Source organism: Pan troglodytes, chromosome 13 (assembly GCF_028858775.2).
Source record: "Pan troglodytes isolate AG18354 chromosome 13, NHGRI_mPanTro3-v2.0_pri, whole genome shotgun sequence".
Classification (NCBI taxonomy): Eukaryota; Metazoa; Chordata; class Mammalia; order Primates; family Hominidae; genus Pan; species Pan troglodytes.
The window spans coordinates 101470139-101484666 of record NC_072411.2 but is presented as its reverse complement, the minus strand read 5'-3'; the positions used below and the strand labels follow the sequence as shown (position 1 = coordinate 101484666).

Genomic DNA, 14528 nt, shown 5'->3' with positions numbered 1-14528 from the left:
GGCGTGGAGGTTGGTGTTACTCTTGTTGGATTCCACATCTACTGAAAACTGAGTGGATCAATTATGGGTGATACCATGATGTTGGTGGCAAGTCTGGCTTCCCAGGCCAGAATTGCAGGGGTTTCAGGACCTGGATGCTGAGACCGAGAGGAGCAGTGGAGGCAGGGACACCCCATTCTGCGTTAGGTGGCATAAGCTGCAGTCACTGAGGCTCCGGGGTCCTGTGTCCTAGGCCAACGTGGTGGTGGTGAGGGGGCTGGGAGAGGTATATTGTGGTAGAGATGCTGAAAGACCTTGACCTGACTGCCCTCTCCTTTCTGAGAGCTAAAGAATGTGGTGGGGATTCTTCCAAAGCCGGGAGAAGGCAAGACTAGTGTGTGCTAGTGGGTGCAGCTGGGCTGCAGAGGGAGGGAATTCCTGCCGACTACAGGGAGCCCTCTGTGCCTGTCTCTCTCCCCAGCCCTCAGCCCTCTTCCCCTTTCATTGAATGCCTGAAGTCAGATCCTACCTGGAAACCCTCAAAATTTTACACTCCACTTGTCCGAGGTTTCCAATGATGACAAATTTGAAAAACGCTTCGGCTGAAGCCCGGCACCTAAGACTGAGAGTTGGGGGGAGGGGAGGCTGTTGGATAAAAGCTCCTTGGAAAAGACACACTTGCCTCCCCCTTTTTCGCCACGCGGAAACTGGCCGGTCTGGACAAGGGATTGCGCTGGGCTAAGGCCTCGGGCTGGGGAGAGCTCCAGCAGCCTGAAAGCCGAATCCGCAGAAGTTATCCACCTGGCTCCTTAGCCACCGGCCAACAGGAGGGCTCTGGGCGTCCCGCCCTTCACGCCTGTATTAGGAAGGCCTGAGTCTGGCCGGGAGACCTGACTTGAGGTCTCTTGGGAGGAGCAGGGGGGGGCCAGTTCTGCAGGGGACTTGCCCAGTTCCAGTGAGGCTGATGTAGAAAACAATAGCTCTGTCCTCAGCCTGGGTGGCCAGCCGGGGCCGCACGTGTAAGATGTGATTCTATCTGACTTTCCAAATCTAAGTGCATTGATTGAGGCCCAAAGAGTTCACGGCGCATAACTGTCTTAATTAAACCTGCTATAAACAGACAAATCACTTCTTGTTCTTGTAAATAGAGCTTGGGGAGATGGCACAGGGTCTGGCAAAAGCCAGGCTTGGGGAACATTCTTAAAAAAGGAAAAGAGTACTGAGACACAGACAGAAAAAGAATAAAACTGGAGTATCCACATCTTCAGAAAATAGCTCAACTGAAACCAAAATATGCCATAGCAGGGAAGTAATGTGAGACACCCTAAGTTCCCAGAGCAGCTCAGTGGAGGCTGGTAGCCCAGGATGGGACCAATGGTGGAAAAGCAGGGAGCCGGAGAGACCACAGGTTGTTTGGGGGAGGACAGGTGCCCATTGCTGAGGCTCTGAGCTACTCTACTTGGCCCTGCACTTTCCTTGCCAATCCTTCCATCTTTCCCTGCCACTGATCTCAACTTCCTGATGCTGAGAGACAGTGCTGGGAGGACAAGTACTCTCTCAACTTGGTCAGCTTGGGGGACAAGGGCTGGTCACCAAGAGCTCAGAGATAGCAACAACTGGGGATGATGGGTGATCACAGGAGTCCAGCAGGGAGCAGATGGGAAGAAAAGTTGTCTGTGATCCTCTGGGAAAGCAGAAAATGGGGAGTATGTACACCCACAGCTCAGATTCTGCTGTCCCTAAGTGCCGGCAAGGGCTGGGGGATGATCTTGAGTAGGGTCAGGTGCTCCAGTGCCCCAGCTGTTGGGTGTCCAGAAGAGGTTAGGTGTGTGGTAGCTCTGGGAAGAATGCGCGAGACGTCCTTCACTTGGAATGTGCAAAGGGCCGGGTCTGTCTCCAAGTAACTCCGGGTCTCCGGAAGTTACCTGGCAGGGGCAGCCTTCAGCAGACTTTGGGTCTTACAGCATAAAACGAGACGAACTAAGGGGAGCCCACCACTTTTCTAGCTAAAAGTGGAAAGGAAAAGTTGTCTATAATATGTAAATACAGGAGATATGAGTGCACAGGTTTGGGTGGGTTCCTGGTAACTTCTGGAGCCGACTTTTCCCTGGTCTTGGTTTGCAAACTTTAATTCCCATTTCTTTTCCTTTACTATTTAGCATATGACTCTAACAATAATCTGATTCAGAAATACTCTTCATTTCGTTAGGCTAACATTGATAAGGAATTTAAGTTCAGGTAAATTTTAGCACAACACTTTTCTAAAAAGTAACTTTAAAAGTGTTTTTAACTTCCACACAACAAAAACGAAAAAAGTATATATCACTATGGTTGGAGAGAAACATTCTTAGATTGCCTTTATATTTCAGAGACTTTGTATAGGTGCCAGCAACTCCGCAGACACTAACAAATGGGTTATTTGCAGTTATTGTTCATGAAAGGTCTTTTATATTTTTAAATTACGGCATGGTTCCCAGGTGGAAAAATTCCTTACAATTAAGAACTGGTTTTCAAGAAGATTGGAAAACCAAAACAAAAATTACAACGTTTTATCATATAGAAGTCTTTACTGAAAACAACGGATATTGAGTTGAAGTGAGAATGTAATGAAAGTTAATTAAAATGCAAACTATTAGGGAAACACTGCAGATGTCTTTCTGTCATATCCAACGGGACAGTCTTTAGATATTCCACCCTCCCTTATATTATACTTGTATTGTGAGACTTGAATGGTTGTCAACAGTTTTCTGTTGACAGAAATAACAACAGTTCACCTTTGAAAACTCTTCACTCAAAGCTACAATGATGATTGCTCTCGAGACGAAGGACTTCTGAAACAAATAACTTTCACACATCCACACTCACACTTGCACACCCCAAACGCACACGCAATTGCCGGTTTTTGAAAACGTTGCCTCTGAATGAGAAAGAGAGAGAGAGAGACTGAGAAAGTCGAACTCGAGCTTAGGTAACCAACAAACCCAATTACTAGGCTTTATTGATACTAAAAGGAAAAGTTCCCCTCGTAAAATTTCTCTGAGCTTATTAGTTATTTAAATCAGCCCCAGGGTTGGACGCGTGACGCCGCAGGCACCTTCTGTCGGCTCCTGGAGGTGAACAGCCAGCGTCCCTGCGCCGACCCACAGCCCCTCGCTCCGTCCTAGGCACTTGGGGCGAAGGCGGGCGCAGCGAGCCGAGGTGAGCCACTGGGCAGGGGCGCAGGGCCCGACACGCCGGGAGAGAGCTCCGCGTGGCCTAGGGTAGGACACCGGGCATCACACTTTGGAAAGGAACAGGTCCCAGCCAATAATAAGGGAGTAGGCGAGTAGGCCACGCGACCGCGAGGCGCAGGAGCTCAGCCGGCCCGCTGCCTGGCTCGCCAGACCCCGGCCCGCTGGGCACCGGCGCCTGCGACCCGGCCGGAGCGCTGGTGTTCGCGCCGTGAGTCGGGCGCGGGGCGTCTCAGACCTCCAGGGCTCGCTAGTGTTTTGTGTGGGTCTGGGAGCTTTGCAATTGGGTGGGCACCAGGTGAATTTACACCTTTCTGGGTCGCTGTCTCAATAGTTAAGTCCCTCTGTGTGTGTGTGTGTGTGTGTGTGTGTGCGCGCGCGCGCGTGGAAATGGTGGTGGGGGTGTATGTGAACAGCTGAATTTATTGAAAATAAACCCCAACCTGCCCAGTGAAGTCCTCTAAGCCCGACACGGGGTTCCCAAGTCCGGATGTGGCTCCGGGACCGCGCGAGGCGATGCCCTGTTCCTCTGGGCTTGGCTGTAGGGCGGGGAGGGAAGGCACCACGGGGTGGGGGAGAACTGAGCCCGAGTCGCCGCCGTCACGGTCACCTGGGCCTTTCCCGGAGGCCAAGGTCTTGACGGACTGAAACGGTGTCCGAGGGGATTCGTGATACCGAGAAAACAGGCGAGGCGCCAGCTCGGGAAGCCCTCTAAGTTGGCCCCCACTCCTTACGAGTTTGGGCCGCCGGATACACTGCCCTCCTCGTCCCTGGCTCCAGTAGGTGTCTGGGACCTTGGGTCCCGCAGCGGGCTTTTTCGCCCTCTCCGCTTGGTTCAAGACCGGCGTGGGCCCATAGCCTCAAAGCGTTCGGGAGGCAACTGCGGTTTGGGTCCCCTTGCACCCGGCTGCCTGAGCTTGCCTGCCCCTACGAGGGGTGGGAGCGGATTTCTGGACGCCTGCTGGCCTGCCTGAAATTTGGGGTGCGGACCGGGTGCTATCTTGGGCTTTCCAGGTGTACTTTTCATTTCAAGGGGTTGGGGCAAACTGTGGGCGTTCGTATTTTGCACGCGCCAGGGCGTTTTTGTGTTGAGTGGCCCGGTGGTACCCTGGGCCAGGGACCTGCCCATCCCCCGCCACATCCTTAACCCGTGGACTGCAAGGCGACGCGGAAGAGTTGGCTCCGGGACGCGACCAGCAGAGCCGGCGCCGAAGGTTTCGGCCTCAGCCCACGCGGTGGCGCTGTCGGGAGAGGACGCTGGGGCTCTGGGCCGGGACCCGGGCAGTGACCCGGACTCGAGGGTGGCGGGACATTGACGCCAAGCCGAGGCCTCGGGGCTCTTCGCAGCCACCTTGGGCCTGAGATCCTCTGCCTCACTCGGTGTTTCCCTAAGAAAACGCAGCGGGTCGGGAGCGCCACCCGGGGCCCCAACCCCGGCAGCTCCGAGCTGGGGGCGGGGACGCAGCGGCGGCTCCTTTGGCGCTTCCTTTTCTTCCCCCACCCTTGCCTTGTTGTCCCGGTTTACAGTCGATTTCTACAAGTAAACTAGATTAGCAGGGCAGTCATTCTCTCGCAGCGTGGTTGCAGAAGGGGACCCACCTATTAAGTTCTGGGCTCTGCAAAAGAATGAAGGGCGCCCCGGGGGGCGTTGCCTGGTGTGGTAGGGTGGTGCTCCAGGCCGCAGGACCCTCCGTCTTCCCCGGTCTCCCGGCCCGCGGCCGCCGAAGGGACACCAGATCTCCCACCAACGACTCCCCCAGCTCTGAAACCTATCTCCTCGCTTTCTTCCCCCAGGGCAGGCAGTGCCCACACCCGACGCCCATCTCCTACTCCGGGAAGCCCAGTGCAGAAAGCTCCGCGTCCTCGCCTGAGGCAGCTCCTGGGCCGACCTTGGCAATTCCCTTCCCGCCCACCCGGCCCCTGAACGGTCGGCCCCACTAGCCCCAGACCCTCGGGCCTCTGGGGTGCTAGGCTCACCGCCTAGCGCGGACTCGTTGCCCACCATCCTTCCCCATCAGTCGTCCCTCTGAGGCGTATCTCTCTGCTCGGGCCGCAGGGGCTCATTCGTTTGGGGCCGGGAGGAGGACCTCCACAGTCTCTACCTCCGGCGGCCGACGGCTTCCTTCCCTCTCCGCCCCCGCCCAGACCCTCTGAGCTGCCGGGGGAGCCAGGAGTCATTTATCTTTGCCTGGCGCGGGTTGGGATTTGTCCGGCTCTGATGCCAACGAGGAAGGCGTGCGGATAACGAAGTAAGTGTCCCCCGCCCTGCGCTCCGGTCAGTCCCCAGACGCCCGGAGCACTCTGGGAAAGGGCTGAAGCCCACCCTGGGCGAACCGTCCTCCAAGGCGCGTCCCCCACTGGGGTATTCTGGCCCCTGGCTCTTGTCCTCTTGGCGCATCTGATTTCCAGTCTAAGCCCCTCGCGGTTATGCCGTCCGAGAAAGTGTTGGTCGCCAACTCCCCACGGACAGTCCGCGGCGGAAATTGGCTTCAGAGCTGGCGTGGGCTTCATTTGAAAGAAATGATTCCCTCCCGCCCTCCTCCCGCCCCCAGGAGGGCAAGCTCCAGGGGAAGAGGCAGGCCCGCTTGGGTTCCTAGAAGCCGTCGAAAGCTTTTGACGCGGGCGATTCCCATAGTTTTCCCTGCGTGTTCCAGGGTTGAGGGAAAACGCGGCGCAACTTTCCAGGGCTCTTTAAAAGGCAGGGTCTCTCTGCCTGGGTGACCGAACTTGAAAGCCATGGACCTTGGGGATGGATGCCGGGCCCTCAGAGCCCGGGATGGCCCAGGTGAGAGCCGAAGTCCCGCGCCCGGCACCCTGCACCCTCCACCCGAGCGCCCAGGCCTACGCTGTCCGGAGCGGGCCTCTAGGAAGGAAGGTTGACCAGGGTCGAAAGCACGCACAACAAAAACTTGGTGTCGACAAAGAGAAATCAAGAAACGTCATTAGAGTGCAGGCCATAAAAGAAGGCCTGACAGAGAGAAAAGGAGAGAAGATGGAAATAAGAAAAACCATACACCTTTAACACTAGCATATAAAGATCTATTGATTTTTAAAATAACAAATCCGTGTTTGTGAAAAACAGGCGGCCTTTTACTAAATTACATAAGGAAAACTTGGGAGGTGGGTGAAGAAAAGGGGAAAAGTCTGAGCAGATTCCCGACAAAAACGTCAGTTAGAAGGAAACTGAGGGATAAAAATGTCCCCCAGATGTGAACTCCATGTTTTGAGCATGGAAGCAAACTATCTCCTAATGCACAAAATGGGTTTTAGATAAAAGTATTTTTAAAAATCAAACGTAATTAAAACAACTCTTTTCTCATGATTTTGTTTTAAAAAGTTTGGAAATAAACCTTTTGAGGGATACAAAACGAAACCAAACAAATATTCTTGAATCATCAGCAAATTTATTTATTTACTGTTTTAAACAGTACAAAATTCTAGCGAAAGGTAAAACTATTAAAATATATCTTATTGTCGAAATTAAACCTGCTGGAAATAATCGCTTCAGTTGAAATAAGGTCAATACAAAAATTGTGCAGTAAAAAGCGTATGTAATTTGAAACAAAAAAGGCCTTTATTAGAGACAAAACTCGAGAGGACAAAAACCCACACCGGACATACATCACAAAACTTCCTAGAACTCTCCTTTAAATCGGAAGAAATTTGTAAAATGTGATATGAAATACAACTCTACAAACATCCAAAATACATTTCTGGTCATAATTAATCGTATCTGACATTTTCCTCTAAGTTTAATGCAACTTTAAATAATTTAGGCTTTTTCCTAACATGATAGATTTTTTTCAGTATCAGAAATGGACAAGAGGAAACTCCAGTAAAGAGAAAAGCAATGAATTTAAAAGGGTGCAGAATCTGAAAACAAACTAACCACAATGTACATTTAATTGTACTTAATTGTATATTTCATTTAAATAGTCCTTCTCAGGGGTTTAATAATTTAGAATCAATAGTTCCCTTCAAAACATAATAAAATATTTACACTTTATAAAATATTAACCGATTAACAATACAGCCGTGTTGTTTATAAGAGTGTAACTGAAGTCCTGCAAATCATGCTGTTGACACAAGCCTGTGAGGTTAGCGAAGTGATCCTTAGCAAAATGTAAATGAAGATCTTCAGACAGTGGTGTTTATAAAATAGCTCATTAATGACTTAGGATTGAATCGCTCCAACCATTCGCATCATCAGATATAATAATAGTGACGAATCAGACAGGAAAGATCCTGGCTAAACCATTTGCATTTTTTTCCAGAAGTACTGAACTCCTAATATCACCAATTCTTCTAAGTTCCTGGACATTGATCCGGAGGAGGATTCGCAGTTCAACATCAAGGTAAGGAAGGATACAGCATTGTTATCGTTGTTGAGATATTAGTAAGAAATACGCCTTTCCCCATGTTGTAAACGGGCTAAGTTTGACAGTGGTAGTTGGCTTTTGCAACACCCCCTTCCCATTTCGACATATTACAGATTGAAGAAAAAGTTTGTTGCTCAAAACTTACAGTTTGTTTCTTTGCAGCCCCAAACCTTTTAGCTACCACCACGGGTTGATTTACTAGACCCACCTTTGCTCTCACCGACTTCGAACTGTGCATTTTCTCCCACTCTTTTGACTGGGGGTGGTATGCGGGGGGAGGATGGGGCTTGGTGAAGAAAACCAGGGAAAGGCAAACGCTGCCTAAAACTCCCAGGGTGGCTCCCCTAAGAATTGCTATCCTGCTTGTTTCTTTTCTCGGCTGGGATCCGACCGACTCCCAGGTCGCCTCGGACTTCTTTGGAACTTGGTGGGCGGCGCCTAGGTGCGGGGTTCGTGGTGATCTGGGCGCCGACACTTAGGCCGGGGGCAGGTTTCCTTCCTGGGACCCTTTCTCTTCCAGAGGCTCTCAAGCCTCTAAGCCCGTGCGCATGCCGCCTACCAGGTAGATGCGGCGAGTGGAAGGCAGCCTTGTCCCGGGCACGATCGGCGGACTCAGCTTTTCGCAGTCTCTGCTCCCAGCTGGGATTTACAGAACTGCTCCCGAGAGCGTTTCCAGAAACCGAACTTAGTTTGGCCCTCTGGCGCCGCCGTACAGTCAACGCTTCTTAAGGGGGATCGGTGGCTCTTGCTGCGGGAGATGTGGGAGAGCCCTCGGGGGTCCTGGGGATTAGGAGGGAGAGTCAACGTGTGCGGGAGGGACATGAGGTGCAACCAGTTGAGGGGGATTCTCTGGCCTCAGGGCCGGCGGGGATGCGTCCACATTTTCTCGCCTAAGGTCCTAACGGCTAATGTCCGCCGACGCCCCGGGTATCTCGCGGGGGCTGCGGCCCCTGCCCACGTGCTTTTCCTTAAGGAGGCAGCGCGCCCAAGCGGAATCGCAGGGACAAAAGCGCGGCCAGAGGCCAGCCTGCTCGGCTAGTGCCCGCGCCACCTTAAATGAGCACCGCGGCCGGAGTCGGGCTGCCGGCGGCCGCGGCCGCGGGAGTCGGCAAAAGTTTGTGGCTCTGTTACGCCTTCGCGGGACCTGCTGGGGACGCTCCTGTGCGGCCTCCCCCCGGGCGGGGAGGCCGGGTCCTCAGGGCACAGCTCTGTTGGCGCCAGCAGCCCTGGGCTCGAGCAGCTTGGGGTCCCCAGGAGCCCCAGTCCTGTAGCCCGAGGACAGGCAGCCCCACCGCCCTCGCCACCACCGCGTCACGGGCTCCAGGCGGCCCGGTTTGCGCCGCTCGCGATGTCGCCGGAGCGGCGAGCGCTCCAGCGATGCCATCCAGGGATGCACCCCGCTCTGCATCCACCACGCAACCCCCATTCCTGTGCCACCCACAGCCCGGCGGGCAGTGGCCGTGCTCCTGCCATTCGGGACACCCCGGCTATTGTTCCGGACTCGCGGCCGTGCCAGCTTTGAAGGAGAAGCGGCCTTCCCTGCGCGCGCGGCGGCACGAAGCGCGGCGGGCCGGGACGTTCGGCTCGGCGCGGAGGGGGAGCTCGCAGGCACCGGGAAAAGTTGCGCGGAGGGGCGGAGGCGGTGGGTGGTGGGCGGAGGCGGTGGGTGGGGGAGGCGATCGCCCTCCTATCTCCAAAGTCGAAAGTACTCCGCGCAGTTAACAGAGCTGGGAGCCGAGGCAGCCGCGGTCGCCTCTTGCGCGTCGGTCTGCGTCTCGGCCGGCAGACGCGGCACCCAGCGACTGCCTTGTCGCCGCCGCCTCCGCGCCGGGACGAGTGCGCCTAGGGGCTGGGCGAGGCGGCCGCGCCCTGGACCCGCCACAAGGAGGAGGATCAGACCCTGGGCCCCGGTGCCCGCCTGCGCCCAGACGCACCCACCCGCTGGCCGCGGCCACCGCCTCGCGCCGCACTCGGTTCTCTGCCATCGGTCCTTCGCCGCCTCGTGCACGAGGTTCTCGTCACCCCGCTCCGACCGCCGACTCTCCCCTTCCTCTTCCCTCCTCCCTGCCTCCCACCCGCCCCTCGCCTGTCCCTCTGCCTCCTTCGCAGCCCCGCCGCCGTTGGGTCGCCGTGCTCACAGCGATTGATTGATTGATGTTTAATTTCCTGCCAGGCGGGGCCCCCCTCCCCCCGCAACCTCCCCAGCCCTCCTCCCCGCCCCCCACTCCCCTCTTTTCTTGCGGTGGACCAGTCTGGCTTGGGTTTAGGTTTAGATCCATCCCCCCCACCCCCATCCCGAAATAATCCAGAGACTTCCCCTACCCCCACCCCAAATTATTATTTTGAAGGCGCTAGATCTGGGGACCGAAAGGGGGAGGGGGAGAAATCGGAAACCGAGGACAACCCAAAAGGACTCACTTTGCCTGATGACTCAACGCAACTAATAATCATCTCCCTCTCAGTGTGTCTCTCTCTGCGGCTTGTCAGTGAGTCCGGCTCTGGCTGCTGGCAGAGGCGGCCGAGAGGGGAGAGGCTGGAGGTGACAGCTTGGGCGGCCGCCGCGTTTCCTCCCGCGCGCGGTCCCGGGTCCCTGCGTCTTCTCGGCTCTTGGTGTCACCGGTCCCACCGCTCTGGCCGCGCCTCCTCGCGAGCTAGCCGCCCTGCGAACCGGCAGCCCCGGCTCGCCGCCGCCGCCGCCTCCGGGTTCTCAGCCCTTTCTCTCCAGAACGGGTCTCCTTCCCGAAGGTGTGAAAAGGCTCTTTCAGCCTCCTTCTCTTCCCCCCTCCTCCGCCGTCCCCTCCCCCGCTCGCTCGGGTGTCCCTTTGGAGGAGTCCTTTCCCTCTCCTCCTCCTCCCCCTCCTCCCTCCCCCCATCATCATCATAACAACCATCTCCGCACCAGAAGAAGACACCCTGACCCAGGACCTTAAACATTAGGACCTGGGGAAGAGGGAAGGGGAAGGAGTAAAGAGGAAGACTAGGAGAACACTGCAAAGCCAAGCACCAGAAACTTTCCACCCTGGATTCTCTACTTTTGCTCCATGGACAGAGCCCCAGTCAGCCAAGTTTCAGACAGACCGTGAGCAGTAAGTACGCAGGGCGAGGGCTCCCGCGCCGCGCTCGGGAGTTCGGGGAAGCCCAGGGCCAACGAAGTTCCCTCCCCGCCGCTCTCGGCCTCTCGGACCGCGAAGTCGGGGAATGCAGGCGGAAGCCTCGCCCTCAGCCCTCCTGCTCCGTGTCTTCATCTCGCATCCTTCCTTTCACCTCCCCCTGCCACCCCCACCTTGTCTCCTTGACCCGTGGCGCCGACGCTGCTCGCGCGGCCAGAGCGCCCACGAGGATTCCCAGCGCGCACGCAGTACGGTGCCGGGGTCTTGCTTCTTGCGGGTGTCAGTGACAACGCGAGCGCCGTTTCATCAGGTGTTTCCCCTCCTTCCCCGCCCCCCCCACCCCCCCAATCCAGGGGTGTCGAGACCTGCGGCTTCCGTGGGGAGCGCACTGCCAACCTAGTGACCCAGAGGAAAACTTTCTGGAGCGATGTTAAAATTGGGGCGGATGAAGGCTGCTCTTGCACTAAGAATTCAAATGCTTTTTGCTTTTGTGTTTTATATTGAAGAGCTTTAAAAAAGCACTCGGGATCAGATGAAGATAACGCTCCAAAATAATAACGATTGTAGCGCCCGCCTTTGTGATGGAGGTTATTCTGATAAATACCTCCAAGTGTTTTCGGATGCTTATTAATGTGGAATTAGGGTTGATTTTATGCAGGTGTGTGCTTATCTTAGGACTTGCTCCGTATAGGTAAAAAGCGGGTATTCAAGGGGTTCTTTCGCCCGGCCTTTGGCTCCTGCCTGGCCATTCACAGCGCATTTACCGGGTGGTTAATTCGGTTATGGACTTGCGCACACCCCCAACTCCCTTCCCATGTGGGTGGAACGTCTTTTTCTGAAGTTCACTTATTCCGCAACCCTGACCCCGGGACGGGCTAGGCTGTAGCACCCAGGAACGGTTTATGCCAACCCCGTCCCAATGAATGGACCACTTCTAGGCGCCCCTGGGTGCCAACCCCGGCCGCGACCCCGAGGGCTGACTTCTGGGGAGCTGCGACTGGGCAGAGTCGTCGAACCGAGGCGCTGGGCTTCCTGGGGGCCGCCCAGTGTAAGGTTGGGACCGGCTTCCCGGCTCGGGCCCCTCGGGCAGCGTGGGAGGAAGTTTGTGTGGCTGTGGTGCAGCGCTCTGCCACTGGCCTGAACGTCTATCACGTGTATGAGCGGTTTTCCCTCTTTTTTCTCCCTCCCCCTTCCTCCCCCCACCCCCTCCCTAGGTCCCTGTGCGTTTTATTGCGACCTGCCGGTGGGAACTTTGTCTCCGAGTCGGAGCAGCATGGAGCGGCGGAGCGAGAGCCCGTGTCTGCGGGACAGCCCCGACCGGCGGAGCGGCAGCCCGGACGTCAAGGGGCCTCCCCCGGTGAAGGTGGCCCGGCTGGAGCAGAACGGCAGCCCCATGGGAGCCCGCGGGAGGCCCAACGGCGCCGTGGCCAAGGCCGTGGGAGGTAACAGCCCGGAGCAGGGAGGCGCGCAGCCCGCGGCCCAGTGATAATGGCCCGGGTGTCAGGGTTCAGGTTGATTAGGCGCTGTCGCGGTGTAGGATTACAGGAAGTGAATTCCAGGTTGCCAAATAATGCCCCCGTCGCCTCTCATCTGCAACTGGTAGCTTCATCTCCAGTTAAAACAAGAAAGTGGTTTTACCCAGAGGGTGGCATTTTTTGGGCATTTTGCCACTGTGTGCTGAGGTGTTGGCAGGTTTATGTCACAGCCAGCTAACTGTTTCTAGATTTTCCTAGAGAGCTTTTTAGTGATTTAACTCTTTTGCCTTGCCTCGGAGTGTCTGTTGTAGGGATGAAGTTCACGTGCGTTCGCTTTTAGGGAATAAAATAGTCATTAATGCTCAGGCGAGTACAGGAACAAGGAGAGTTGATGTTACTTTGTAGTGAGGACAGTGCTTCAAGACAGATGAATGACAACTGGGAATATTTCCTGCCACGTGAAATGTGGGAAATAAAGAATCACCATGAATCCATCAGGCCCTTAGAAGCTTAAATGCTGCTGTTGTCTATAAAGTTTAGTCATATGCATTCGTAACTTTATTATGAATTATAGGAGAACAGATAAAAATAGCAAAGTAGCCTTATCAACTAGATGTAGTTTCCCCTCCAAAGAATTTATTAATAATTTTATTTAAAGAAAATCTTTTGTAGTTTTTACTACTTAAGCAACTACTTTCTTTTAAAGTTGTCAGGAAAAGCAATCATACAAAATAAAGATATGGGAGAAATTTAAACATTGAAATATTTTGGAGTTTGTATGCCATTTGCTTAGTTGTCTTTTACATGTAAAATCCACAATTCCACATGGCATGCAGGTTTTCTGTGTGTTTGGGATAAATCACTAGTTTAATTTTTTTTGCCTCTAACGTTTTTTCTCTAATAATTTCAACAGTAGCCCATTTAATATTCAATATATTAACTTGTCTTAAATGATATAAAACCTTGGCAAACCTTAATGATAAGCTCCCACCCCCTTGTTGTAAGTGTCTATTGTGTGTATTTCAAAATAGTTACTTACATCTAAAAATGTTCATTCCTCCTTAAAGAGTTGAACACATACGTTTTATAAAATCGTATTTTTTTCTTTTTACTTATTTTGCTATTTCTATTTCTTCATGGTAAATACTCAGGATGGTTTGTCTCAGTCTTTCACATTAATCGTCTCACTTGAGAAGTATTCATCCTTTCAATGTTGTAAGTTAAAAAGTTTGGTGATGGATTCTGGCTTGTTTATCTCCCCTTTTTGGGACTTGAAAATATACTTTATTGAAGCAAAAGAAAACAGTTCTGTGACCCACTTTTTAAAAGAGAGGTTTATTAATTTGTTGTCCTGATACTGGAGCAAATAATGTCAGACTTTTGGCATAATCAGTTAGTATATGCATATAAGAAATAAAAATTCATAGAGTATGATGGTACCAATTATGAGATATGCTAAGTGCTGAAAATGTTTGAAAAAGTTCTGAAACTCCTTGGAGACAGTGTGTTCCAAAGTGGCCTTTGTGGACAGAAAAGGCTTGGACTTAAAATTTTGGTATCTTTCTGAAGATCTAATAAAATTCACTAAATTGAAAGGAGCTGTAAACATTTTAGAATGTAATTGTTAACAACGTGCTTCCCTAAAACAAGTTTTTTCCCCTCCTCTATATCATGTTGAACTATGAAAGAAAGTGCCTTGTTCTGTTGACCAGGGATAACTTTAGTGTTAAATAGTGGTTGGTTTTCAAATTTTCTGAGACTGTAGTTCACATTTGAGCCCTTATATGTTTAATATAAACTAAAATTATTATCTTGGTGAAGAATAATAGATTTGTTTCAACCAGCTGCCTTAGACACTTTCTCTTAATTAACTTAATTTAGTAATAGCAGAGGTCTTATTAGCTGCTTCCCAAATTGAAAATAAAGATGACATTATTTTGTCTCAATACATATCGTTTATAATACATGATAGTAAACTGGTTAAAATTGTTTAGTGGAATTTAAATTTTTTTTAAAAAGAAAGCATAATAGTGTGTAAAGAGATTTAGACAACTTTAGAATATAACAACTTAGAAGATAAGATTTTGATAGTACAAAGGTTTCTAATTGAATGTTAACAAAATTATGAGTTTAAGTTTATATAATTTCCAAATGTATGTTAAGATGTTAATAGTTTCTTTGTAACTGTTAACCATGTATACAGTTTGGAGCAAAGCCAGGCCTTTTGAAAAATGCACATTCTAAATTTTAAAAAATGTTTAAAATACATTTCTAGTTAGTTTTTTTAATAATTAAAGGATTTTTTTGAACATAGAGTAAATATAAAGTAGATTATATTTCTACCATTCTATGTTC

General features: G+C 52.1%; 1 protein-coding gene across 7 annotated transcripts in view; it reads left to right on the top strand.

Moving 5' to 3' along the window:
- SATB2 (SATB homeobox 2) overlaps window positions 1-14528 on the top strand; it is a 288714-nt gene that overhangs the window by 90419 nt on the left and 183767 nt on the right. For 3 of the 7 annotated variants that reach the window (XM_063791444.1, XM_063791442.1, XM_063791443.1), the window contains exons 2-3: window positions 7484-7564; window positions 11913-12140. In XM_063791444.1, the coding sequence (XP_063647514.1) occupies window positions 11972-12140 (169 nt within the window). In that variant the 5' untranslated portion in view covers window positions 7484-7564; window positions 11913-11971. Of the gene's footprint in view, window positions 1-2903; window positions 3178-4439; window positions 5459-6686; window positions 7565-9277; window positions 10675-11912; window positions 12141-14528 lie in introns of those variants that run through there. The other 4 variants (XM_009443933.5, XM_063791441.1, XM_024355008.3 and 1 more) reach the window with 4 other exon arrangements.